This window comes from Trachurus japonicus, chromosome 24 (genome assembly GCF_045865225.1).
Source record: "Trachurus japonicus isolate A0001 chromosome 24, Traja_1.0".
NCBI classification, from domain to species: domain Eukaryota; kingdom Metazoa; phylum Chordata; class Actinopteri; order Carangiformes; family Carangidae; genus Trachurus; species Trachurus japonicus.
Window position 1 is genome coordinate 24,057,272 of NC_140930.1, and position 27,768 is coordinate 24,085,039.

At 41.9% G+C, this 27,768-nt stretch overlaps 1 protein-coding gene across 2 annotated transcripts; it reads right to left on the minus strand.

Annotated features, from left to right (window-relative positions):
• Positions 1-476: 476 nt before the first annotated feature.
• med23 (mediator complex subunit 23) lies at positions 477-24,389 on the minus strand. 2 transcript variants are annotated; one of them, XM_085771556.1, is made up of 31 exons: positions 24,174-24,362; positions 23,145-23,176; positions 22,852-22,939; positions 21,766-21,890; positions 21,328-21,439; positions 20,314-20,412; positions 20,088-20,189; positions 19,905-19,974; positions 19,489-19,601; positions 19,292-19,387; positions 18,477-18,494; positions 13,313-13,519; positions 12,363-12,506; positions 12,051-12,196; positions 11,243-11,488; positions 10,944-11,086; positions 10,336-10,510; positions 8,695-8,858; positions 8,463-8,587; positions 8,135-8,340; positions 7,808-7,988; positions 7,539-7,709; positions 6,564-6,780; positions 6,326-6,435; positions 6,047-6,173; positions 4,068-4,233; positions 3,418-3,490; positions 3,109-3,323; positions 2,857-2,977; positions 1,913-2,044; positions 489-1,221 (listed from the first exon to the last, which is right to left on the minus strand). In XM_085771556.1, exons 1-31 carry the CDS (start codon positions 24,222-24,224, stop codon positions 985-987), a joined length of 4,212 nt encoding a protein of 1,403 aa, XP_085627682.1. In that variant the 5' UTR covers positions 24,225-24,362; the 3' UTR covers positions 489-984. The 2 variants fall into 2 exon arrangements, with proteins under 2 accessions (XP_085627683.1, XP_085627682.1); XM_085771557.1 differs by lacking the exon at positions 18,477-18,494 and having other exon boundaries at positions 477-1,221; positions 24,174-24,389.
• Between the last annotated feature and the right edge of the window lie 3,379 nt (positions 24,390-27,768).

Sequence of the window (27,768 nt, forward strand, 5' to 3'; positions counted from 1 at the left end):
TGCCTGAAAAGGCTCAAACCAAGCACTACTGACTCTTTGAAAAACAAGCTTTAAGTTCATTTTGCCACTGGCTCTTTCACCTTAGTGCCTCTAGATGTCAAGTTCCCTCTGTCTTGTCTATATAGACAAGTTTGTATGTATGTTTGTATGTCTGTACGTGTCTATGTATCTTGTATATGTGTGTATTTTTGTTCTGTATGCAATTAGTTTTTTTAATTATTGTTATTTTTCTTTTTGTGTGTGTAATTAATCTTACTTTCTTTTTTATATATTTATTATCATCATTACTATCACTATGTTCTATGATATCCCACAACACGTTCTTATGCCTTGGGCTCACTGTTGGTGTTCTTGCTCTGAGATTCCATTCCAGTAATATTGTATCCCCTGAAATACCTCTATTGGACTTTACTTGTTAAATAAAAATGAAAAGAAAAAAGAAAAGCTCAATCCAAACACATGCACACACTTCATTAAAAAGCTGAAACCAGAATACCAAAATCTTTTTTAATGAAATACTAATGATAATATACATTATAAAAATGGCTGCAGACAAAGATAAAAAAGGCTGTCATGATAGTAACAAAAGATGCTGTTTCATTGTGACCCTCCCACATCAGCCCTGGGGAATATGTACAACTCGTTGCTATAGAGACTTTGATAAATGTTTTGCTAGAGATCCTTCACTGAATTCTGACTTGGCGATTCCTTTTGAATTTTGTTTCCTGGGCAGCAACTTCATTTTTTCACTGTGACGAGTTTTCAGAAGTTCATTGATGATGAGGACAGACAACCAGCTCCACAGTGTTTGTTTATTCAAGTACAATAAACATGTATCGTCCTCACTCTGACAGTTGTCCGAGTTAAAAAGAAAAACTAAGGCAGAAATGTCTCCAAAGACTCAAACCACATATTAGACTGTGATGTTTGGGTAAAACGTCCATCCTCGTGACTGTAACTGGTTTTTGTGTTTACCCGGGCCGCCTACATCGGTGTGTGTGTGTGCTGTGCGGAGGAGGGCGAGGCAGCGGCGGAGGACGACGAGAGCGAGGAGGGAGGGGGCTGAGGGGTGGAGGAGGAGGAGGAGGAGGAGGAGGGGGTGGGAGCGGAGGTGGCGGTGGCGGCGGCGGCCGACGATGAAGTCTCTATCTTGCTGCTGTGTGTGATGAAGCGCAGGCGCAGCTTCATGGCCGGACGCAGAGTCATGATGATCTTCTCCACCTGGAGGAAGACGGAGAGGGAGGAGGAGAAATCAATACACAGAAGGATCATTCCATAAGAGGAGGAGGAGAATGAAAATAATGACTCAGAGAAGAATAACAAACATGATGATGTCTGGGTTCAAGCTCAACATCATATTCATTTATGTAACATCCCTTGTTTTGAATCACATCCCCCATAAACAGAACAGGTGTAGCCTGAATAAGGACAGCCCTCTGTGTACCATAATGAACAGTGGCTCTGTCCATTAAATGAGTGGTTGGAAAAGCTGATTTAAAGTCCACTTGTCTAAGCTTCAAGCACCAAGTGAAGCTACAGTTTCATCTCCTCTAATTGACTCGAGGGGATTTGTCTTGCGGCAAAGGGTTGACAGTTTCAAACTAAAAATGGAAACATGAAACACAAAACTGTCTCCTGAGTAGCAGCCAGTTCACAGATGTCACCCTGCTTGAAAGCTGAGCGACCGAGGTCTCTATTTGTCTCATTTACTGTTTTTTTTCCCACAAGTTATGTTTTGTCAGATTTTTTGTTCCATTGTGTTATTTTAATCACTCTGTACTATTCCATTTAGAAGAACATGCTTGTGTAATTAAGCAGAAGGCCATAATGGCCATCTGTCAAAGTAATAAAACAGGTAATTGGTTTCATGTCAATGGTTCCTTTCCTATTTTATACGCAGACTAAAGCTTACCTGCTCCTTCACACTGTCTCCAGTGTACATGTATTTGATGTGATAGAGGAAATCACAGATGGGGTCCATGTAGCTGAGATGTTGGCAGTGTTGGTCGACGGCCTGCAGCATCTCATAGAAGGCCACGCCAATCTGAAACACACAGAAAGACTATGTCAAACTCATGGTAATGAAAAAACGTATAATGCAAATTTATTACAGTTATGAGTTATCTAAAGCAAAGGTTCCCAAACCTTTTATCACCGTGGCCACAAGTGTTTTATTTTTACTCTTTTACGCTTGTGGTGTGGACCTGCCTGTCAATTGTGCAGTGCTGGGAAGTCGTATAGACCGAAGTGGCAAAATTTCCAAAATAAAACAGCCGGAAGTAGCCTAGAAATCTAGACGCACCCTAGCGGCAGCAAATATATTTGCTCCGTAGGTGGGTTGAGTCTCGAACACCGTTTGTGTTCACCAATCACAGCGCTCTATCTGTTTAGAGAGTCGTTGGGCTTAAGATTTAGATTTCTAGGCTAATTTTCTTTAAAAGTTGAGCAAGAAACTGCACTGAAGTCATTCATTTCAAGAAGGATATATTTGGTGTTTTGCCGACGGAATATGGGAAAAGTTTAATCTACCAACTTGCTCCGCTGGTAGCGAAAAAAATGCTCTTTGCTCTGATTAGTCGTAGCGCTACCCTATTGCGTGCAGAGGCAGTTTGAAAGACAGCCTTCATTCCGCCCCCTGGATTGAGCCGAGGTCTAGTCTAGACATACAATATAAGGTAAGGTAAGGTAAAGGTACTTTATTAGTCACATATACAGCTAGTACAGTGAAATTCTTTCTCTGCATTTAACCCATCCCCACGGCCCGGTACCAGATGTTCCACGGCCCGGTATCGGTCCCCCGCCTGGTGGTTGGGAACCCCTGATCTAAAGCATCGGTGGTCAAATTTGTGTGTGTACCTCCAACATGCATCGTGTCCTCTCCTGCTGGAAGCGCTGCAGGAACGGTCCCACCAAGTGATACACGTAGAGCAACTGGAACTCTGTCTGGACGATGGGCTTCAGAGTCTCTGACAGAAATCTACAAACACAGACGCACAGATTTATGATGACAGGGTGATCATTAATTATACCTGGGATAAAAAAAAGTATTAAAAGCACCGAAAGAGTAAGAGAAAAGAGAAACAAGCCAGAGACTGAAGCCGTCCTTACTTGGGAATCAGAGACAGTTGCCCGATGGATGAGTGATGCCAGACGGCGTGAGCCAACGCCAGCACGTAACTGCAGTTCATCTCGCTGTAGCTCTGGTGGCAGGCTGTGAAGTCCAGCAGGGCGAAGGGAAAGCCCGCCCACTCCGTCTCTGATGTCAGGGCTGGAGAGCCAATCACGGACACGATGCGGTCGTGGAGAACGATCCAGTAGGGCTCCTGAGAGAGGAGAGTGGTCATGGTGAACAAACGTCATGTGACCTCATCATACAGTGAAGAAGTGTGAGGATGTTTTTGGGAGTGGTTCTCTTACAGGAAGTGCAGTAATGACAAGTCCGATGGCGTTCATCCAAGCTGTGATGTTCTCTCTGGGTACCAGGGGTTGGCTGAGAGGGAGGAGGACAGCGTCAACTGATGCTTTCAGGGATAATTCAGACTAGGGCTGCACAATTATTTTCATTATCGATTAATCTGTTGATTATGTAAACGATTAATCAAATAGTTGTTTGGTGAATAAAATGTTTAAAAATGTTGAGAAATGTCAATCAGTGTTTCCCAAACCACAAGATGATGTCCTCAAATGACTTGTTTTGTCCACAAATCAGAGAATTTGGCCTTTTTTTTCTTTAAAAAATGCCCAAACCGATTATTTGACTATCAAAATTGTTGATGATCAATTTAACAATCGGTTATTGTTTGATTAATCGATGAATGGTTGCGGCTCTAATGCAAACCACCAGTGTAAACACACATACTACCAGAGTGCTGAAAAGAACTTTTACTTTTTTTCAAAAGCACAAACTAGTGATTTTTTTTAGCTGTTTTCTCTTTGAAGATGAAATGCTGTTCATCCATCATACCTTTTTTTAAATTTTATTTAAGCATATTATTATTACATTATCCAGGAAGGATCCATTGAGATTTAACAATCTCTTAAATCTCTTCAACATAACCTAAACGTACCTCTTCAACGCAACGTTGAGCAGAGCGTTGCCGACATCTTTCCCCGGCACCGCCAAAGCCATCAGCTCCACACAGGTGACGTGCAGGGCGTGGGCCGCCGGGTTGGGGAACTCATTGAACCTCCAGTCGCAGTTGGGGAACGGACCGGGCGACTTTCCAGCCATGGGTGATAAAGGGTTAAGGAGGGGAAACGTCACAGGAGGAGGCAGCGAGGTTTCATCGGCTGCAAAGTTGTGTTCATCCCAGTTTTAATTACATGTCTGTTCTGTGGCTGGAGCACTGTTTGTCTGTTGACACATGAGCCACTGTGACAGCTTCCACCTTGTTTTCAATAACTCCTCTTCATTGTTACAACCCCACTGGCTGCACTAAAATGAACCGAGATTAAATTAACTGCAGACCCACAAACAATTACTGTCTCACATTAAAGTAAAGAGGCAATAAGGGAGTATCGGCACTTAAGTCAATACATTATTCAGGTACCACTTGGCTTCCTGTTAGTCAGCATCAGGGTAATGTTGTGACAGGCCTTTTTCTGATTCAACTTCAACATGCCAAAGTATTCAGGATTTAGGCTCATTCTTGTCATGTATTATCGTGTACATCTGGATCTGCATCTGGCACATCTCAGCTGGAGTTAGTGACACTGCCAGTTGTCAGCTCTGTCTATTGAACACAAACTAGACAAGAGTTGGGGTAGAGATCCCCACTTTGAATTAATGCCCCTATTTCCAAAGGCACTTATTTTGAAACATTTTGAAAGACTGGTATTTGAGTACATGTTAATACAAACAACCTTTAAAGATCCTATATTACACTGTTTTTCAACCATAAGTGTATCGCCCCCAAATCAATCTGTGGTTCTAAATCTCATTGATCTAAAAGTGTCTCTCCAGAGCTCTCCTGAGAACGAGCTGTTTCTGTGTCTGCACCTTGAAATGCAAATAAGATGTGTAAACCATGTCTACTGTGTTTTTGCTACTGGTACCATACACTAATGTTGACATTGGGAATAGGGATGGGCAATGATCGCATGAATGATGGAATAGTTGTCCAATAAAAAAAAAAATCGAATAGCCTTGTTTGTGAGACTATCTTCCTGTCTGAAAAAATGTAAATGTTTCCTTTTTAATGGCACAGGAGAAACATGGAGAGACTCCTACAGCCATCACAAAGTTACTCTGTCAAATAAAAAACAAGTGAAACTGAGGTGCAAACTGTGCACGGTGCCGACTGATGAGAAGACGTGGTAGACGTGGTTTTATGCCGGGAGAGGAGACTTGGTCCTCGTTCAGATGTGCTCTCATTCTGTGATGAGGACTTAATTGAACGGTAGCGCTGTGATGAGTAGCGGTACCTTTACAATATTCTCCAGTACTGATTCTCATTACAGTTCATGATTTCATTTTTAAATGACGGATGGCTGCTTTTCAGTCGGTGATATAAAAAGATCGACTGGTGGTACCGCTCCTCTGGTACCGGAAAAATAAATGTTCATGCTGCTTGTTGCAGCTGATAACTTCACACCTGGGCTGCTGCTTCATACTGTGGCTGTTCCGGAAAAATCTCACAGGGCGGAGCTCACGTCTTTATAAACTGGCCCAGGGGGGGGGTAAGGAAGTAATGGGAGGTGGAGTTAGCTGCTCTTGATGTCAAGAGCAGCTGCATTTCCAGCTGGACTGTTTGGGCAGACAATCTCAAAAAGTGAAGCAATTAATTAAAGAAGTGAACAGACTTTTTTCACCTCCAGGCGTCAGATAAAAACCACAGGAACACATAGAACTGCTACAAAATCAGTATAAAGTGGATTTAGCATAATATGGGCCCTTTAATTGCAGTAAAAGCAATCAATTGGGGTAATATTCATTATCATTAGCTAGGAAGGAATTTGGTCTTTTGGGGAATTAGAATATTTTGTGCAGGTAGAAACAGTGAGTGACACATCCATCCACCAACTGGAAGAGGTTAATAAAGGATATTATCCACCAGGCGTCCAATCAGCTTGCAGTAGTAGGTGTCATCAGGGATCCACACGATGTCCTCTCTGGGGTTCATGCCGAACTTCAGGTAAGTCTCACTAAGACACCAACCAGGGGTCCGGTTGTCCTGTCAAAACATTACACTGTCAGAAAGCTGCTGCCGATAACAGTGTACAGTAATATACAATCAGACAACATGGACTGATTTTTTATAAATACTGTCATCGTCATCGTTACAGCCTTTGATATATGAACTTGAGTGTGTGTGTTGTTGTGTACCTTCAGTGAGGACATGATGGCGTGCACCAGTTTCCTCTTCAGGTTGGTCCGGTCCCTCAGGTGTCGCTCGTAGTAGTGAAGTGTGTTGTACAGGTAGGTGACAGGCCGGTCTGCACACAAGCACATCAGTAAACACAGCTGAGCTTGTACAAACAAAAGCTCATGAATTCAAATCCCAGGCGACCTCCCTTCTTCTTCCCGGTGCCATGTTTAATCCATGTATTTACTGCAGACTCACCGTGGAACTTGTACAGGCCTCCCAGGTGATCCAGCAGCGTTTCCAAAGACTTGGAGACGGGGAGGAGCTCCAGGAAGCGGTGGATGACGATGTCAAAGACGGGCAGGAAGCGCAGACACACGTTGCCAAAGTAGATTGGCAGGTACTGAGGCTGGAGCTGCATGGGGGGGTTGACCTGGTCTGCAAGACCCTCGAAATACAGCTTCTCTGGGTATTTCTGGAAGGACAACAACAAACTTTAGTATTTAAAGGTACATTGTGTAGGAATTACTCCTATCTAGCGTTGTGGTTGTATATCACAAGCAACTTAATCATATTTTTCATGCTGCATTCACGTGAAATTGGGCAGACGGCAGACGGACGACAGTCGCTGCACGTAACGGCATAAACAAGCCTCTGTGTAAACAAGTGGTCCGTCAGCACGAGGCAAAACAATACACGTGACAATATGTTGTCATGGCGATGTTGTATTGTTTACCTGACCCACGTTTTACCGGCTTTCTCTCGACTTCTGTGACTAAAATAACATCCGGTTCGTTACCGACGGCCGTCTGCCCGACTGCACTTGAATGCAGCATCAGTGTAACGCTCCATTCCTCCTCACTGCGTTACCGCGGTGACTTTTGAACCGACAGCTCCGGTGTCTCCGGTGAGTTTCCGTGGTTTCCTACCGTCACGCTGCCACTGAACGTAAAAACATGGCTTACCCCCTCGATGTAATATGAATGATATGAACGGCAAATTCAGAGCTTACCGGAACAATTCAGTTTGTTGATGGGGGTGGTTACTAGTTAATGAAAAACAGACTTTTGAACGAAATAATCGATTTTCGTGAATAGATAACAGGAGAAGTTACACAATGTCCCTTTAACCAAGCTATATCACAATAATTTTCCTATTTTGATTTTGTGTTTTTAAATCGGATTACTGGCAATTTGATTCCAGCTTTTTGTCGAGAGGTATGTTTGTGTGTACCTTGTGGTAGCTCATGTGTTTGTTGTGCCAGTCGCTCTGCAGCCAGTGCTCGGGGGCGTTCTCCTTCACAAAATCATTGACTCTGTTCCTGAAGTCGTTGGGCTTCAGCAGCAGCAGCTGGATTATGAAGTAGCAGACTTGAGCCTCGTTGCCCTCGTGGCTACGCATCGCCTGAAGGAAGGAGGCAAAAGCAGGAGGACACACAGTCATTTACAGAGAAGCATCTAATTAACATTATATTATTTTTCAGTGTGCTTGTCTGATCTTACCAGACACAGGATGAGTCTGTCCAGTGTGACTATGTTGTATTTCCAGACCATGTCATTGAGGATTTCGATGCACTTGTTGAGCTGCTGTCCACCTGCTGAGGTTGAGAACTCGTAGACAAGGAAGTCTGCAAAGGTGCGCACGTGAGCCACAAGCGCACGAGCCCCGATCCGCTCCAAGACCCTGAGGGACAAAAAGTCAGACCATCATCACCCCACAACATCATCTGTATTCTTCCACAGATGTTGTTTAGAGACCTCTCACCAGTTACTGTCAGCTGAGAAACTAATACAGAACAGTAGAGATGTGTAGAAAAGACAAATGTCCACCTGAAGCCTATCTGGTTAATGTGGTCTGTCTCCAGTAGCATCTTCCACAGCAGACAGAGGAAGAGTGGCGGGGAGCCCTGCATAGAGAAGTGGGTGATGATGTCGTTCTCATTGGCCATGGACTTCCACTTCCTGTACTCCTCCTCCACGTTCTTCTTCAGGTTGAAACGAGACTCCTGAGGGACGTTGTTCTGCTTGAAGAAGGCCTGGACGAGATGGAGGGGTGGGAGTCGATACGACAGGGTTAGGGAGTTTGATTCAAAGAAAACAAAAATTATATTCTTTGAGTTTGTCGGTGTCATCAAAGCCAAAGTGACCGCATTTGCACCTGTAGTGGAGCAGGGAAGCAGGACAGAGTGTGAGAGGCCCAGTTATGAGGCGTGAAGCTCATGATGGTCTGGAGAATGTCTTTACACCAAGTCCCATGGATGGAGTCTGACCCTGTGAAAAAGTCTTTAAACAGACGCACAGTGTTGGAGCATTACGTACAGGAAACAAATAAACCTCCAGACTTCAAGAAAAGAAAATATGTGAAGAAGTGAACCCGGAGCGAGTGCTACCTGTGACGTGTGTGGCTCTGGCCAGGGTAAGGATCAGGGCTCGGTTCAGCTCCTCAGACTCGGCTGACAGAACCGTCTTCGGGTCGTTCAGGAAGCGGGTGAATTGGGGCTGGACCTCCGAACTGCCCAGCGCTGTGATGAGCCTCAGAGCCGTGCTCTCAACACTGGAGAGAAGCAGAAGACAGAGACGTTAAGACAACTAGAGATGATGACATCAGCCTTGAGCTTTCCTTTTTCTCTCTGTCGATACAAACAACACAAACAATGGGTTAATGTTTCTGTAGTGAAACAAGTTTCTGTTGAGCGTCACATTGTATTGAGAAGTTAATAACAGAGTAATAAGTCAACAGCTCTCAGACAACATCATGATTATTTTTTTATATTTGTAACAGTGGTGATTGAGATGGAAGTGGTATTCATCTGTAGCCTCGTAAACCCACCTCTCCCGGAACTGCATTTCATTTCATTCTGAGGGAGAGTCTGGCCTCATCCCCATTCTAAGCGTCTGGGGTGGGCAGGAGCTGGGCGGGAGTAGTAGCAAAGACGGTTTAATATCTTTGGTAGTAGCGTTGACAGACAATCCCATTCAGCCAATCAGCAAGTTGGTGTAGTGACGGGGCTTTGCACCAGTCGGTCCCTGATTGGCCAACGTGCTGTGTCAATCACAGCGGGCGATGCTGATTGGCTCGGCCTTCTGAGGGTTTCAGTCCAAACGCTTAGAATGGGGATGAGGCCAGACTCTCCCTCGGAATTAAATGAAATGCACTTCCGGGAGAGGCTGGTTTACGAGGCTAATTCATCTGTGCAGACGACAAGAATCAAGATGAAATATGATTCAAGTTCAGTACACACAAAGGTTAACAATCTGGTCTGGTTCCTATAATCATCATCAGCTCCTTAAGGCTCGTTCACACCGCAGACGTAACGAATAAGCGACACGGAATTGCGAAATATTTGGCGGCGAATATTTCGCATCAAAACCATTCACACGGGCAGCGACACGAATATGCGACAGATGCGACAATTATATTCTAAAGTTTCGCTTTTCTCCACGTCATGTCTTACGTAAATCTGTTTAACACAACTACTTGTTAATTATCCCTCACGTATTCGCTATGCCACTGCTGTCTTGTTACCAACTTTTTATATCAACACAGCAGCTCACTGTCTGATCACTGATCAATATCTGATCAGAAGGTGGTGAGAGCAAACACACTCTATCGCTATTTCTAAACCGTCTTTGGTGAGAGACACAGGTTGTTTACATTGTTGTCATGGTGTTGTGACGTACCTCTTTTTCACGCTACATGATTGGTTGATGCGTTTATTCGCCGGGCGAAAATCTACCTTACCTACACACAATTGTATCGCATTTTCGCCGCGTAACATTCGCGGTCGGTGTTTAAGGAAAACCGGGGTTCGAAAAAAAAAACATTGACACACATATTATTCGCACGAAAAATACGTCTCTGGTGTGAAAGGCCCTTGAGAGTGTAGCTGGAGTTCTGCAGTGACTGTGAACTCATGCAATCTCGTTTGCTGTGAGGTTTGAATTGACTTTTAGGGACAATGGTACTTTAGGAGTGTCAGTATTGTGTAGTGAGTTACAGTAAGTATCTTGGATGTGTGTGTTGACATTACCAGAGGTGCAGCTGGTTCTGGTTGGTCTGGGGCACGGCAGCCAGACTGTGCAGGTGACTGAGCAGCTGGACTCTGTAGTGTGGCTGGATGTGGTGCATCCTGTAGCTGAACATCTCCAGCAGAGTGTGAAGGATTCCCCACGCATGAGATTTAAACACGTTGGGCAACAGCTGACCTGAACGGACAGACACACAGAGTCACGTTAAACACAAACACACAAACATACTAGAGACTTTTACACTTAAAGAGTGTGATTGCTTTTGCTTTGTTTTTGTTTCTCAGGCCTAAACATTAACACATATCCACCATCATAATAATTATTTATAGAGCTTTTGGAGATAAAGAAGCATCTCCAGAGGCAAACCGGCCTCAGACGCCTCAGTAAACACAGCTTTACTTCATTTGTGTCAGTTTAACTTAAAGGAAGGTATTTCCTGATCATTTCTTCTTACATTTTACTTCTTAACTCTTTTCTTGATTCGTCCTCATGCAGCTTGATCATGTGTGAATCTGAACACTTTGATAGTCAAAAACAAAACTGCTAAAATGAGGGTAAATCTGCATCTGACATCACTGGTTTTCACCACTGTGAATTAAAATCTACTCACTGATGAATCCTTTGATGCCCAGTGACTCGATCTCCATGTAGACCAGCAGCCTGCTGTATGTTTCCACCAGGGCAGGGGCCAGTGCAGTGCTGGATTTGGCATGGGCCAACTTGATCACCCGAGTGGCAATGCTGTGGATCAGACTGGAGACAGACAGGCAGACTGACACTTACAAAGACGTAGAGGAAGACCTGCGTAAAATAATCTGTCATATTAGTCTGTCCCTCTGAACAGTATACATAGATTCTAATAATGAATAACACTTTGTTTCCCCTAGTCATCATCATCTCCACTCTCACCTCATCTTTGCATGTACTGTGAGTGAATCCAGCAGGTTCATGGGCAGCGGTGTGACAGACCCTGATGCCATACAGTTGGTGCCAGGCAGGTTAGTCCTCATAGATCCGTTTCCATAGATGGTCTCCACCAGGACGCCCATCGGCAGCGTGAAGCACTCAGAGTTTGTGCTGTAGGCGTTGCACAGCAGCGCGATCTTATAGTCGGACATGCCCAGAGTCTTGTTCCGCAGCGACTGCTGAAGGAACCTAACAGACACAGGAGTGGTGGAGGTCAGGCCATCATGTTACACAGCAGCTCTCATGGGGTTTATTTCTTTGGAGAGAGGATAATGGAAACCTAAGGCCGTAGGTGACCCCAGGCCTGTAGTTATTGATAATGTGCCCATCACTCAGGTCTTGATAACACACTCAGCTGGAAGTCACATGATAATAGTCTGAGCTCCAGACTTCAACAGCACAGACTTAAGAGTATATAGAGTCGAGCAGAAATTCATGTTGTTATTTTAACACGCAGTAGTGGAAAGTGTTAAGATATGGTATTACAGCCTGGTTCAGTAATCTGACGGTGCAGTTACAATCACAGACCTCTCATGCGGTACAAACAGCTGTGAAAATGATGGGGGTTAAGAACCGTCCATGCCTCCAGACAATGTACCAGGAGTCTGTTATCAGACAAGCACAGAACAAACTGCTTCCCCACGAGGACAATAAAGTCTATTGAACTGAACTGAACTGAACTGAATGGTTACATTGGTGGCACTGTTTCACATCTACATACTTCATGGTAGAGTATTGTAAAGATACATACTCGTGGTGTAGTTTCAGAGAGTGTGGTATGGGGATCTGCAGTTTGGAGTTGTCGTTCTGAGCTTTTCGGTTCAGGTGGATCCAGATGCAGGTCATGGCAAAGGAGTGAGTGGACTGAGGCTTGTTAATGTCAGGAACTGGGATGCACTGGAGAGGGAGATGAAAAAACATAAATAAATCTATCCATATAAGAGAAAACAACCACTTCTACAGCTGCTAATGAAAACACAGTAGAAAACATTAGATCAATTCAAATGAGGCACAAGTGGTATTAATAACGGTAGACCAAAATCATTTCTTAGCTCAAGCGAACCTCTTTCTCTGGGTAAAGCAGGTCGAAAAGCTTCATGACGGGCAGGAAGTCGGCCAGCGCGTTCTTCTGAATGCTTCCTGATATGAACTGGAGCAGGACCCACATCAGGTGATCTCTCCCTTTAATCAGCCCTCTGCCTGCAAGCTGCAAGAGGAACAGAGTGAGAGAGACGAACACCAAACAAAACAAGCCTCATCAGCTCTTCAATGCTGTTCTACTTTCTCGCTTGCTGTACTCTGTTTCATTATTTATTTCTAAATGAGTTAGTTAGGAGTTAGAGAGGCTGGAGAGCTGGTACAGTATTTACATACTGAAGGGTTGTGTGTACGCGACTGGGGGAAAGTTAGAAATTCATCTGTTTGGGGGACGTTAATGTAAAACATTGTTAAAGCTGATTTATGCATTATTCATATAGTCTATATGGATCTTTTGAGTTTTTATTTTCTTATGTTTATTATTATTACTTATACCGTATATGCATATGTACATGTATGTATGTTTTTTTGTTTTTTTTTACTAATTTATTCACTTTCATTTTATTTTATTTATTTGTTTATCTTTTATTAAAAATTTATTTTTATTTTTTCTGTTCCTGGCTTACCTGCTTTTTGCCTTTTTACGCCCATGTGTGTAATATCTCTTCCATAATATTTGATGTCATTTTTGATATGATATCAGATGTACACAATGCTTGTAATTTGCTTTAAAAGAAAAGAAAAAAAAAAAAAAAAAAGAAGTATGATCAAAAAAAAGAAGAAATGCAGCTGTTAGTACCCGAGCTGCCTGCAATCTGCTTGACTCGCAGTGTAAAGATAATTCCTCTGATCAGATTCATTGAAGATTTACATCAGTGATGTACTTCAGCACTCCTTCCCCTCTGTGCGACTCTAGTCCAAACATTTTTTTAGTGGGCTCAGCCTCCCGGCGTCTCACCTTCATCATCTCCTCACCTTTTGATGTAATGACAGCACCATATGTGGGAAGCTCGCAAACTGAAACAGCACAAAGAAGATGAGCTGAGAGGAGAGGTGCTGCCACAGCAGCTGGCTGGTGCCTCCGATGTCGGCGTCAAAGTGTTCCTCGGTCTCGGAGCGCTCCATGGCGTACACCACCAGGTCCACCAGCTGCTCCTCCAGCACCGGGCAGCGCTGCTTATGCTGTCAGGGGAGGAGGGGAGTGTTAAAGGATAAAGAGAACAGTGGGCAGGGGAGAGAGGAGGTTAAACAGAGGAAGGGAAGGAAAGACGTCCCAGAAAGAAAGAAGGGTGAGGGAAACATGTAAAGACAGAGGGAAAAGGAGGGGAGAAGAAACAAAGAAAGACAGACAGAGGGTGGGAGAGAATGAGAGGAAGGTTATCATCAACACACTTCACATACAAATTAATGTTAATAGATGCGTGAGCCATTGTTAGAAATTGATTTTATAAAACCTCTTCCCATCTCCTGCATGCAGGGCTGCAGCTCCCTCTTGCCTCTGCCAGCTGGGTTAACCTCTCCCTTTACCTCCATCTCCAGATGTTCTGGGATGTTCCAGTGATGTTGTTATGGAGGAGCTAAACTAACATAGCTACAGTAATTTGCCTGCATTCCAATCATCACAATCTTTTCAAGTTGAATCTTTTCTAAAGTTTGACACAGCATGAAGATGACTAGTTTAGTTTTAGGACATCTTGTCAAAATGAATGAAGCAGAAAATTTAAATTTAATAAAAGCACATTTTATAGACATGGTGATTCATCAGATTGTCCATCAATGAGTGGAGTGGTGTAAACACTGTTAAAGCCCATGTTTTATAATTGGGAGTCGACCGATTTTTTAGGGCAGATACCGATACAGATTATCAGTAATTAAGGAAACTGATAACCGATATTTAGAACCGATATTCATTCGCCGTAAAAATGTTTAGAACAACACACCTGAGATCAGACTGAATACAGTATACTGTTTGTTTGTTTTTTGTACACTGTGAAAACCTGTGATGAAAAGACCAACACAAACATAGAACAACACAAACCTCAACACATCGTAGCCAAAATAATTTTTTATCGGTTATCTGTGAAAAAAAATGGCCGATACCGATTATCGTAAAAATGCCAAATATGGGCTGATATTATTGGCCATGCCGATAATCGGTCCCTAATAGGGATGTCACAATTATACATTTTCTTGGTACGATTATTGTCAGAAATAATCACGGTACTACGATTATCACGATTATTATGCATTAATTATTTTCACAACACTATGAATGTGTAAAATCGAATATAGTCAAAATATAATTACATTACTCATTGTTTACACAAAATAGTTAAAGTATCTATTAATATGACCAATTATTAATCCCCAGGGGAAATGTTTGAAATATTCAGGTCATACATTTTTATCTATACCAAATGTTTATTTCAATCGTTTTTTGTTTTGTTTTTTTAATTAAAAATGACACGCTAACATTTAAATTCCTACCAATTCAATGTTACGTTAGTGAAACGGACTAGCATCTGTGCATTTACCTTTATTTTTGCAAACATCAGCCTATATGGTTCCAACATCATCTTTTTGGGAAAGTAACAGTATTTAGGAATCTTTACGATTACCTGTGGCGTTTAATACCACGATTAATTGTGAAAACAAGTACCGGTAATCGTGACATCCCTAGTCCCTAATTAGAACGCTGACAAAAGTAAAGCTCTGTTTTGCCGAGGCCTTGTGGAGGTTCTCCGATCATGCAGGAACAACAGGTTTCCATATGTTTCATATACTATACAAGGGAATTTCAATGGAAGACATAAAGCGAAAGGAAAGAGGGGAGGGGGCGGTCAAGAGTCAGAAAAATGGCAGGAGAGAGGGGGAGGCAGGTTAACAAGACATCAAAGCCCCAAGGCCAGATAGTGGAGTGAACACAGTCCTTGTGGAGCTGTAGGCGGAGTGTGTTGTTCTGTGTGGGCTGGAGGTGGCAGACAACCAGGAAGACTGTAGACATGACACTGTACAACTAACTTCACCCAGCAGAGACAGAGCAGGAGCGGGGATCCCTGCTCTACACAGTCCTTTGCATACAACTGGGACACAGCACAGCATAGCACCAAACAGCACGGCACGGCACGGCACAGAGCAGAAGTACAATGTGGCACAGAACAGCACACAGCACTAAACACCAAACCAAACCAAACAGTGCAATTCATTCCTGCATGCAGGACGTGGGTAGGTGGGGAAGTTGTGCGATGGGGAAAGACAAAGAGGAGCTGTGAGGCTGACGTCACGTCTCCTCCTCGGCCCCCAACACACACACACACACACATGCTGGTACAGAAAGAGAGAGAGAGCAGGAGGGAGAGACAGAGGGAAAAAGAGAGAAGGGTCCCCATCTGCTATCAGCCAAACAGCGTACACACACCTATGTCCAAAAACACCAGTCTCCCACCGACAAAACCCTGGTCTGACTGCCATCCCACCTATCCTGTTAACATCCTAAACAATGGCAGCCTAATGAAACAGATTATTTAGCACATAACAACCTAAAACACATGACCAAATACTCCATTATACATGATTTTCTCTGTCAGCCACCAGTCATAATCACTGCTGCTAATTGCTTGTGGAGCAAATAAACAAGGCCATCTGTCTGCCACTGACACTCTGCTGTTAGGAATTTCTCAGCCCTGGTCCTGGAGCTTAGTATGACTAGTCAGTTCATCAACCACAGACTAATGTGTGATTACATGTTGGATAATATCTAGGTGTCTGGATGAGCTGTGTAATGTTAGTCAGTGAACTAATGATCATATTAAGAGAGGAACATGAAGGATGATCATTGCTGCATTAGCTGTGCTGCAATTTTAGAGGAAATGTCTGTGGTGATAGGGTAACTACTTTTCATTTGTATTACTTTCATCATTTTATCATGTTAACCACCATAAGAGGAGCCTTTGAGACTAGGGATGTCACGATTACTTGTTTTCACAATTAATCGTGGTATTAAACGCCACAATTATTGATCGTAAAGATTCCTAAATACTGTTAACTTTCACAAAAAATTGATGTTGGAATCTTATCGGCAGATGTGCGCAAAAATAAAGGTCAATGCACAGATACTGGTCCATTTAACTAACGTAACATTGAATTGGTAGGAATTTAAATGTTAGCGTGTCATTTTTAATTAAAAAAAAAAAAAGCAAAACAAAACAAAAAACCATTCAAATAAATTCAAACATTTTGCTTTGATAACAATTTATGACCTGGATATTTCAAACATTTCCCCTGGGGATTAAGAATTGGTCAATTAATAGATACTTGAAATATTTTGTGTAAACAATGAGTAATGTAATTATATTTTGACTATATTAGATTTTACACATTCATAGTGTTGTGAAATTAATTAGTGAATAATAATCTTGATAATCGTAATACCGTGATTATTTCTCTGACAATAATCTTACCAAGAAAATGTATAATCGTGACATCCCTATTTCTGACTGACATCAGTTTATAAAAACACTAACAATCTTCAAGGTATAATGTGAAACATACGGGCTAAAACCCTCCAGAACTACTGTCCTCTTTCATGTATGCGCATCATTAACCAGTGAACATCATGCAACACACGTCAGAGTTCACTCATCCAGACAGACAGCCAATCAGAATCACCCATCAGCCGACCTGGGCAAAACACCGGTCCAACACTTCACATAAAACAGAACTGAGTGAAAACTCGGTGTGAGGAGTCTTTGGCTTGCATCACACTGCGCAATGTTCCCTGTCTCTTTTCATTCATCCGCTGCTATCACAGATTTAATAACAGACGCATCGTCCCATCAGTAGCCGGGAGGCTTTCTTCAGAGAGTGTATCAGCTTATAAAGGATCGAGTTAGCCGAGTGTGACTTTTACAAATTACAAGCCTTGATCATTTTAGATGGCCCAATTTGCATGAGAATTAGGTTTGCTAATGTCTTGCAACAACAAAGTGTCAAAACTCAATTTGGACTGAAAGAAGAAGACATGTCAGTGAGGCAAAATCATTTTTGGAGGTCCATCAACCGCCAGTGCAGACTGTAATTTAACTCATCACAGTTCACTGCTGTGGAAAACCAAAACCCAACCAACCTGCCCTGTAGAAATAAATTAACATTTCAATCGATAAGAAATTGGACTTTCTTATATTTTTCTTTGTGGTAAGTGTTGAACAATCTTCCTGCTTCACTACACAAATCCAATGCTAGCTGGTAGGCTGGCAAGATAGTTACACTGCCTCCAGCTGATTCATGTAATTACACAATGATAACAACAACAACATATACTGATGCCCAAGTGGAGACCACTACTCAGTCAAAAATAGTGAGGTTTTGCCCAGGTCACTGCAACACAAAGTAGCAGCATTAGGTCAGACACAAGAGGACCTGGCCGACAACAGGCACGCACCAGACTACATCCATACATGCAGAGCAGCAGGACTTGAAGTGTCAACAGCAGGGTTACAGTCAGAAAAAGTTCATCAGCTTATTGGCCGAGACTGAATACACACCTGTCACCAGAATATAGTGTCGGCTAATTCAATTGATCCTGTCACGTCCAACAGATAGCGTAATATCTTAAAATGTTAAAGGTCTGCACTCTGTGTGTGTGTGTGTGTGTGTGTGTGTGTGTGTGTGGGGTGCTACAGAGATAGTGAATATTCACAGACAGAGTTGGCCATCTGTGACTTCATCAATAGACTTAATGGCTGCTGCACTAAAAACAGAGATAAGGTACTTGAGGAATGTGACAGGAGAGAGTTAACCTGCCAGCATCTTATTAACTGAACAACTCATCCGTGGTTAATAATCCATAAATGGCCGCCTGTCCATCGATCTACTGCGGCCTGTCTATCATACTTTCATCTGCCTGTGTGTATGCCCACTCTTTATACGGCCACACATGTCTTTCTATCCACTGTATCTCTAAGAAGCCCTGCTGTGACCATTTCAAGCTCTGTGGCATTTCCCTTTACTCAATTTTCGTTTTTTTTTTTTTTTCGTCCACCTTCCCACTTGTAGGACATCAGTGGGTCTAAAAAGCTAAGCGTCCAATGGGCTGGTTAGCTCATAGGTCAGGTGACCAGCAAGAGGAACAAGGACATACCTGGGCAATGTTCAGAGTCTAGAGAGCGCATGGCAGAGAGACAGACAAACACAACACACAACCAGAGGACAAAAGAGAGAGAAAAGAAGAGAGAAACAAAGACAGAAGGAGAAGGAAACAGAGAAGGGGAAAAGGAGAGACAGAGAGAGAAAGTGGTGACTAAAGGGGCTAGGTTGTTCACTGTCCGTTCAGCACAGTTAGCATCAACTCAGCCCATCCAAAACATGCAAACCAGCTTCTGGGTGATTGGTCCATGGTTCAAAATATGAAGACAAACCGATATTATGACACTGATCAATGGTTTCTGTTATCAACAACATGTGTCAATGGCTGCAATCGATGAGATGGGCTGAGCTGAGACTGCATGAACTCAACAGGGCAAGCTAACACCAGTGCATTATGGGTCAAGCTCACAGCATTGGCTTGCTTTAAATACGGTCTTTTATAGCTGTGTTACTAGAGTAACGAGGGAGGAGAAGGGTTCAAGGGAGAAAAAGGGTGAAGATAAGAGGAGAAAATGGATGGACAGAAACAGCAAAGTAAGAGAAGGAGGCTGACTGGGAGGAGGAGAGGAGAGGAGAGGAGAGGAGAGGAGAGGAGAGGAGAGGAGAGGAGAGGAGAGGAGAGGAGAATAGAAAAGGAGAGGAACAAGTGGAACAGGAGCAGAGGGGGGGCAGAAAGTGGGATGGCCAAAAAGAGATCAAAGTAGGGGAGAGTCAATAAAGAGAGCGTGGGGGACAGGAGAAGTGAGGGCAGGTGGAGGTCTTGGTTTGCTGTGTTAGAAAAGGAGCCGAGGCAGAAGGAGGAGGATTTACCTGTTTGTTGAGTCCTAACATGTTGCACACCATCTCCCTGGAGTACGGCTGCTCTAGCACATAGCGCAGCAAACCTGTCTGTGGCTCAAACAGGTCCTACATCCCATCAGAAAAAAGAAAACACAACTTTTTACTGTACTGTTTCTGGGAATCTGTCAATCGCTGTGTGAAGTGTGTGTGCATGAACACAACGCTACCTTGTCAAAGGGCAGCATGCCTCTCAGGGGGAAGCGCAGAGTGGTGGGGTCTAATTTCCAGGAGTTACAGATCGCCCCGCTGTTATTCACTACTGGTAACAGGCTGCATCGACCTGCAGACACACACATTCACACACCAAATGACTCATCACATACAGAAGTAACGACAATTCATAATTCCAAGTGGTATATTATGTTGAGTCAGTGCTCAATATAAACTTCCCAGATCTATTTCTGTGTCTTGAAAGTTGTTTCTACTGTGTTTTCCCTTTAGAATTTATTTTTTGTTTAAAAAATGAATTAATGAAGGCTTTAATCAGATTGCCAAAAAAAACAAGAACCCCTGAGAACCACAAAACTCTTTTTGATCAATGTTCTGTGAGCGTCCAATGTGTGTGTGTTTCTGTGTCTCCTACCACAGATAGAGTTGATTCTTGCTGTGGGTCTAAAACTGTCCACAAAGTCTGATATCAAACTGCCAAGAAGCTGCAGATTAGAGAGACAAAAATGGGCAGAAGACCCAAGACACAAAGAGTGTTAGATGCACATACAGTATATAGCTGAACAGAGACACACACACACAACAGACACACTCTTACCCAATGTGACAGCTGTCCCTCTGGATACAGTTTTCTTATTTCTGTTATGGCAAAGTAGGCTGGCAGGAGGCAGGCATTTCTGTCCAGGATATATTCTACTACCTAAAAGACACACAGATATTTAAACAAAAGAAATGATTACTATTACACTGTTCACATGCCTTGAACATGAAGCTAGTCCAGTTCATTTGTAAAATTAAATTATAAACGATGGAGCGACTTGTACCTCTCTGGCAGCCAGAAGCTGTTGGACTATAGCTGAGCTGACAGTGGTAGGAATGGTCTGGATTTTATCCAGGACAGCTTTCAACAGGTCCCGGACACCCTGAAACACACAATTACAACATACTCAGAGATTAAAGACCTCAGGTTTAAAGGTCCAGTGTGTTACATGGGGGGAAAATCATGATATCCAGCATTTAGATTCTATATTGCAGCGCTCAGCCGCTCACTGACCCCTCCCGTCGGCAAAGTGACGGTGGCCTTTGAGGACAAAAAAACGTGTTTACCACAACTGGGAGTATTTCAGGAGCGATGAGGTGATGATCTAAACCATTTTACAATATGTCTGCTGTTTCCTACTCCTTCTTCTTTGTTGGTTTATTTATGAACGCAAAACTCTATATATATAGTATATGAAAGAATAATCATAGACTATAAAAACCAAACACATTTTATTTTATAGTGATACACTACTCAGGGGTAGTATATTCAGGTTTTGCCAATAAACCTTGACAATTATTACGATGGACCTTTAAAACATGCATGAAAAGTGACAGTTTTTGTGATGCCTGATAAGATCACCGAGTCTCCAGAAAAGCACATGCCCCCCCTCCAGAATTATTCTGAATTTTTAGATATTTTTAATTGCCTTGTTTGAAACCACGATCAAATTGAATCATACATTCTGTCATTGTGTTACTTAAGGATGGAAATAGACTGAAAACCAATCTCTCTACTGAGCCCATTTTGAGAACTAATATCTTAAAACACTTCCCACTGATATGGTTTCTCTGTGTCATCAAGCCTCTCCAAATAAACACAACAAACACTTTTGTATCTGGAAAGTGACCTTGTAGTGTCAGCATGACCTCCAGCCACCAGCAATTCACTACAGCTACATGAAGCTGATGCACCGGCTGTGTCAAATATGTTTAACTTTAATTAAAGTTATATGAGGGGTGATTACTTGTCTCTGCTGTGCCTGTTAAGTGTAAGAGTGTGTGTGTGTGTGTGAGACCTTGTAGTCCACCCCTCCAATGATCTTGCGGATCAGTTTGAAAGTTAAGGCCCACAGCTGAGTCCTGTCCCACTCCAAACTCTCGGAGCTTATCAGAGCTACACACACCATCCTACAGAGAGACAGAAGAGAAGAGGTCAAACATACATGTGGTCATGTTAAACATAATCTGATTAATGATAGACATAGACATGTATTAATGAGACTTCAATTATCACACAGTGAATTTTGGAATGATCATAAACCATGAGGATCATTCATCTGTCTTAATTATCACTCAAGACAAGAGCTGACAGTGATACAGCCTAAACAAAACCCTTAGTAAATCTAAACAAATTAACTGGATAATTACAGAACTAAATCACATTGCCAAGCCCAGGGTGTTAATCTTTTTGCCTTTGTATGTTTGTGTGTGACCTTGTGTGTAAGTGTCTGTACCTTGGCGGCAACAGGCTCGTCTCCACAGCCATCGCAAGACAGTCGTAGAGGAAGGAGATTCTCTTGGGACTGTGCTGGCTGTGAATGAACCGCACTATCCACTGTACACACTGTTCATGAGACTCCTGCAGAGACACATGGAGACAGTTATAGAATAAAACCCAGCTAATGAGTCAACATGTGCACCACTCAGACATATTAACATTCTGACCACCTGCCTAATATTGTGTTGGTCTCTTTTAGGGCTGCTACTAATTATTATTTTCATTATCGATTCATCTGTAGAGTATTTAAACGATTAATCGATTAGTTGTTTGGTTAATAAAATGTTGAAAAATGTTGAAAAATGTCAATCAGTGTTTCCCAAACCACAAGTTGACGTCCTCAGATGTCTTGTTTTGTCCACAAACCAAAGAGATTCTCACTTTAGTGTCATAAAGGAACAAAGAAACCAGAAATATTCACATTTAAGAAGCTGAAATCTGAGAATTTGACTTTTGACTTTGATTTTTTCTTACAAAACTACCCAAATCGATTATTCGATTATCAAAATAGTTGACGATTCATTTAATAATCGATTATTGTGCGATTAATCGATGAATTGTTGCAGCTCTAGTCCCTTTTGTTGCCAAATACACAACAAACTGTCCTGCGCTGTGTATTCTGAGAGCTTTCTATCAGAAGCAGCATGAACTTCTTCAGTGTAACAATATCTGGTCTGTTGGATGGAAGCACACGGGCCAGCCTTCTCTCCCCACGTGTATCAATGAGCCTGTGGCCGCTTCACCACTCTTCTTTCCTTGGACCAACTGTTGATAGATCCTGACCACTGCAGACTGGGAACAGCCCATAAGACATGAGAGACCCAGTTGTCCTTGGAGAACTGGATCAGATCCTTAACCTGAACATTGTTCCTGCTTCTATCACATCAACACTAAGGACAACATGTTCACCTGCTGTCTCATACATCCCACTAACAGGTGCCACGATGAAGTGTTATTCAGTGTTGTTCACTTCACCTCTCAGTGCTCAGAACGTTAGGCCTGATCAGTGTAAATGTGTGTTTGCTTGTGAGTGTGCACAGACCTGTGGCAGCGTTCCCCAGTAATGTCTGAAGGCTCCAAGACAACTGATCAGTTTAGTCCTCTCGTCCTCTGGAGTGTCCATGAACATCCTAAACCACCACATATAGAGACAATATTAAAGGCATTTTATATTTGTACATGTTCAATACTGCTCTTTTTGCTGATTGAAGTACTACTGGCATGAAACTGCCTCAATACGACAAACTAACACCATGCATTCTTCAAGTGAAAACTTGACTAAACTAAATAATAACAGTGCAGGAGGAGGTGTGTCTGTGTTTCAAATCAACTTACCCAGCAAAGGCCTCTTCTATCATCTCCGTTTTCTGAGAGGAGAAAAATATGAGACGACATTAATAGAATGTCAGCTAGAGGGCCATAAAATACTTTTTCTTTAATCCTTTTGTTAGTTTAATCTTTGTTCCTGATCATAACAACCTCAGTAATGATAATGACCCTGAAGCTAACCCTTAATAGGAAAGGCAAAAATGAACATGTTGTTCTACAACAACAATCTATATTCAATAGCACAAAGGAAAAATATAGTTATTGAATTTTTTGTTGGTTTATTTAAAAAAATAAATCAACAATCAACCAATCTCTGATTGAAAAGCATTCAGACCCTCTTCTCTGCCACTTCAAATTGTGTTGAAAATATGTCCCATCCTTACAAGTGCTCCAGTCGCCCAGCAAATAAATGAATGAATAAATATAAAAACAAGTGGTGTATCAGGCTGAAGTGTTGTTAAACAGAGCTCTGAAATGCAGATACAGCAGCACTATTTGAACATGATCTTTAAAGTAGCTTTATGTAGGTGGCATAGGTACTACTTCCCATATCTAATGCTTTATAAACACTATAATATATGATACAATATATTAGACTTTGTAATAAATCAGTATTAGAGATGAGAATGGTGGATGGACACTTAACTCTCACGTATTTTGAAACAATGCTGCATAAACATTTGCTTATTGTCTCTATTTGATACATTGCAAAAGTGAAAAGGCAAGTTAGCGATGGATGACTGTTATCAACTTGAATTCATGAATTTAATTCAGGAGCCTGTGGACACAATGCACAGAGTCTGAAGCCTCCGGTGTTTTGAAGTTAGCCTGGTGTTAGTGATGAAAGCTGAACTATCTCATCAGGTTAAACTAACTGGATATAATACCGGTACACAGACATGAACTCTCTGCAGAAACGTTGCTGTAGTGATCTGTCTGCAGACCTAGCGTGAGTGAAGGGGGAAAGGCTAACGCTGTGTGAGATGCTAACAAATGTTAGCTTTAAAGCCAGCAGCTCATAAAGATGCTAATTACCACAACATCCTCAAATATGCTCTGGAGCTGCGTCTCCATCGAAAGCGCCATGTCTGCATCCAGATGGAGACCGTTTCTAGAGGAGCATCACAATAACCAGTCCAGTTGGCGCCTCCAATGAGCGCAGACAATCCTGTCAACAAGCTAAAGGCTAACAGGCACCGGAATGAATGCGCCGCGAGAGGTGTAACGGCAAAAACAATCCGGAGAGAAATCAGAGGCGGAACGAGCACAGTTCCTCCTTATTCTGGCTTCATTAGTGTGTGTGACACATCTGCCGCTGTATTTAAATTACACATAATAATTACTATTATATATAAATGTTTTAATACTGCTTGCAATTATCATTAAATATGACATTACATATTTCTCACCTACGTGCTGTTATTTATGAATAGCAGGTAACAGCTGTGGTCGCTTATGTTGGCCACCAGATGTCACTACAGGTTACTGTAAGCATTGTTGTGTGTTTAGTATCTCACGCATAGACTGTAAAAAAAAATCTCACGTTACAATTTTTTGTTTGTTTTTTGATTGCTAAAACACTAAAATCAAAAGTAGGTATTACACAATTATCAAGTGATGTGCACCACTATAAGCACAGTGTCAGGCTGTCAGCCTCACACTTTTTGCAAAACAATAGCCTACACACTGCGACCATCCACACTTTACAGTTGTATTCCTTCCAGGAGTTTTTCTGGGCATCGATGGAGGGTTTCAGTCTCTGGCCCCAGGTTCAGGTTCAGGCTCAGGTTCCCTTCATTCAGGCCATGGAGGACGCCTGTGACCTGAGTGGACATTCAAGACTTCACATGTTGAGGATATCACCTGTGATGTTGATTAAATTATCTGGCCTGATCCAGCTACTGTAGGTGAAGAGAGAACGTAGTAGCTATTGTTTGTAGCCTTTTTTTTTTTTACTGTAATGTAAACCCTACTGGATTTGTCTGCTGTAGCATGAAAACTGGAAGGGTTTTTTCTTTCTTTCTTTCTTTTCTCTACATGTTGACTGATTTGATATTTTGATAGTCTCAGTCTGCAGCACTGGTCTTGTGTAGTGTTTGGTGAGAATGTTGCATTACACTTTCTCCTACTTACGTAACATACTCTAACCACTGAGAAGTAGCTAGAATTGCTAAAGGTGTTAAAGTTACACACAACGGTTCAAACAGAATTAAGTCATATGAAACGTGTGTTTCCATATGGTATCAAAATATGATTTTTATAAAGTAGTGTAGTGTAGTGTTTTTACAAGAGTATTTCATTTTGCAAAGGATCTGAGATGTTGTGCTAACTAGGTGTATGGCTGTGCTTGTGTTTTGACAAACTGGGCCCAGTTTTGAAAATCAGGCTTAAGCAATTGAAAAAAAACTGTATCAGTTAAATTAAGACATGAAGGTATAGGAAACAAAAAGTTTCATAGCCTATCCTTTGTAAACATGAATGTTTTTACAGTTATATTTTCTGATCACTCCCAACATTGTGGTGTTCATCATGTTGTAGTGAATGAATATGAGTTATGTTGTACAGTACCTTCCTCCCTGCCGCTGTCAGACTGCACTTCTCAGCACAAAACATAATTGGAATGTGGATTTTTTTTTTATTTTTTTTTTCTTCTTATATAACCATACTCTATTACAAATATTGCTTTTTTCTGCTATTACTACTTAATTAACTGTATTAACTATATTTATTCGCTGTTGTCTGCTGCAGCAACCCTGTAAATTTTCCCATGGTGAGACGTAAAAAAGGATTATGTTCATTTAATTTATTTTAGCCAGATATGCCAGGGGTTCCTAACTCCAGCTGGTCAGTATGCTGGCTTCTGAAACTGAAACTATGACGGGTCGGTGGGGATAGGGATTTGTAGACTGTCAACAGGGCTTCTACCAACAACAGGCTGGCTCTCCCTCTGTCTGGAGTAACTTTGTTCCTGGACATCACAGGGCCTGTGTGTCAAACTTAACAAAACAAACTAAATTAATTTTACATGGAATAGAAGTAACAATATTTATCCAAGATTCATAATCTACCACATGTAGGTAAATAAAAAATGATGGAGTCCACAAGTTGGAGGACACATTTTATAAACTGTCATTACAGTAATGTAGAAGTTGAAGAAGGTTTGAGGTCTCTGCTGATCAGTTATATTTCACCAGCTCAACACTCACAGAGTTATTGTAAATAAGAGCAATAAAACCAAGTCAAAAGCCCAAAACACACCAGATCAACATGCAGAACCACAAGCATGTGGAACAAAGTATTTTAACAAAGTCCATCAACAGCACACAGATGTAGTATGTATGTCATTTAACCACTAGCGTGACATGAATCTAAAATGTGTCAGACTCTGATGAACTGATACTGTGTGTGTCTGTGTGGGTCTGGTGTGAGTGCTTGCAGTGCAAAATCATCAACAATTTTCATCATATTTTCATATCATCTTTTCGCAAAACTCTAAGCACTTTTTCAATCGCTAAAATAGTTTGTGCACTGTGATGTTACAGTAAAGTACAGACCAGGTGTCATCACTTAGACACAACAATGGAAAAGTTCACACTTTTACCTAATGAAGTGATGAAACCAACATGAACCGGGTCACAGGGTGCAGGAAACAAGGAGGAAGCCAGCTGTGTGTGTGTGTGTATTTCTGTCGGTGCCTGTCATCCCTCTGTCCGCTTCACTCACAACCCCTCACTCTTACTATGCTGCAGGTCGTGTGTGTGTGTGTGTGTGTGTGTGTGTGTAATGTACATTTCATTTTTCAGGTTTTAGTGTGTGAGCTCACTTTAGTGACTTTGAGCACAGATAAAAGTGTTTTGACGAGTGTGTTTGGTTTTTTGAGAGTTTGAGAGTTTTGTCAAAAAAGACTGGCTGTTGGATTTTGTGTTTACAGTTTTGAGAGAATCATAGAAGGTTTCTAATGTATTTTATTACTTGTGTAAAACTGTTATGTAATTCACACCAATATGGCCATAACTTTGAGACAGACCTCCCCGTCAGGTAGAAAAGCTAAGATCAATTAAAGCTGCTTCACAGCAGTGGTTGGGGCCACAAATTTAGGCCACTCTGAGTAACAAGAGACAAAATAGGAAGACAACAAGAACATCTGCAATACAATGTCCATTCTGCCTCAGCTGAGACTTAAACCTACAACCTCTGACACTAGCCAATTGGCTTAAAGTAAAACCTGGTGTGTGGCTTCACAAATGGACTAAGCCAGTCACCAGGGTGGCAGCAGCTGTCAAGGCAGATTTCAAAAATTGTCAAAATGTCAAAAATTCTATCAAGACAAAAATCTGATAATACATAAATTGCATCTTGGCAGTATGGAAATGTTGGTGATTAGTTTTTAACAATAGGTGTTTTGCTCCATAAGTGAAAAACTGATGTTTAAAACACTTATTGAGAGCAGAATTCAAAATGTTTTTTAAAAAATCAGTTTTTGAGATAAAATTCTATTTATGGTCATGACTCAGGTTGCAGGTAGGAGGAAGGCTCTGGTTGGGGACACGAGGGACACTTTGATGTCAATATTTCTAGAAAGTGAGATCAGATCTCCAACCAGGGATGTAACAGAAATCCATGCCTGCAG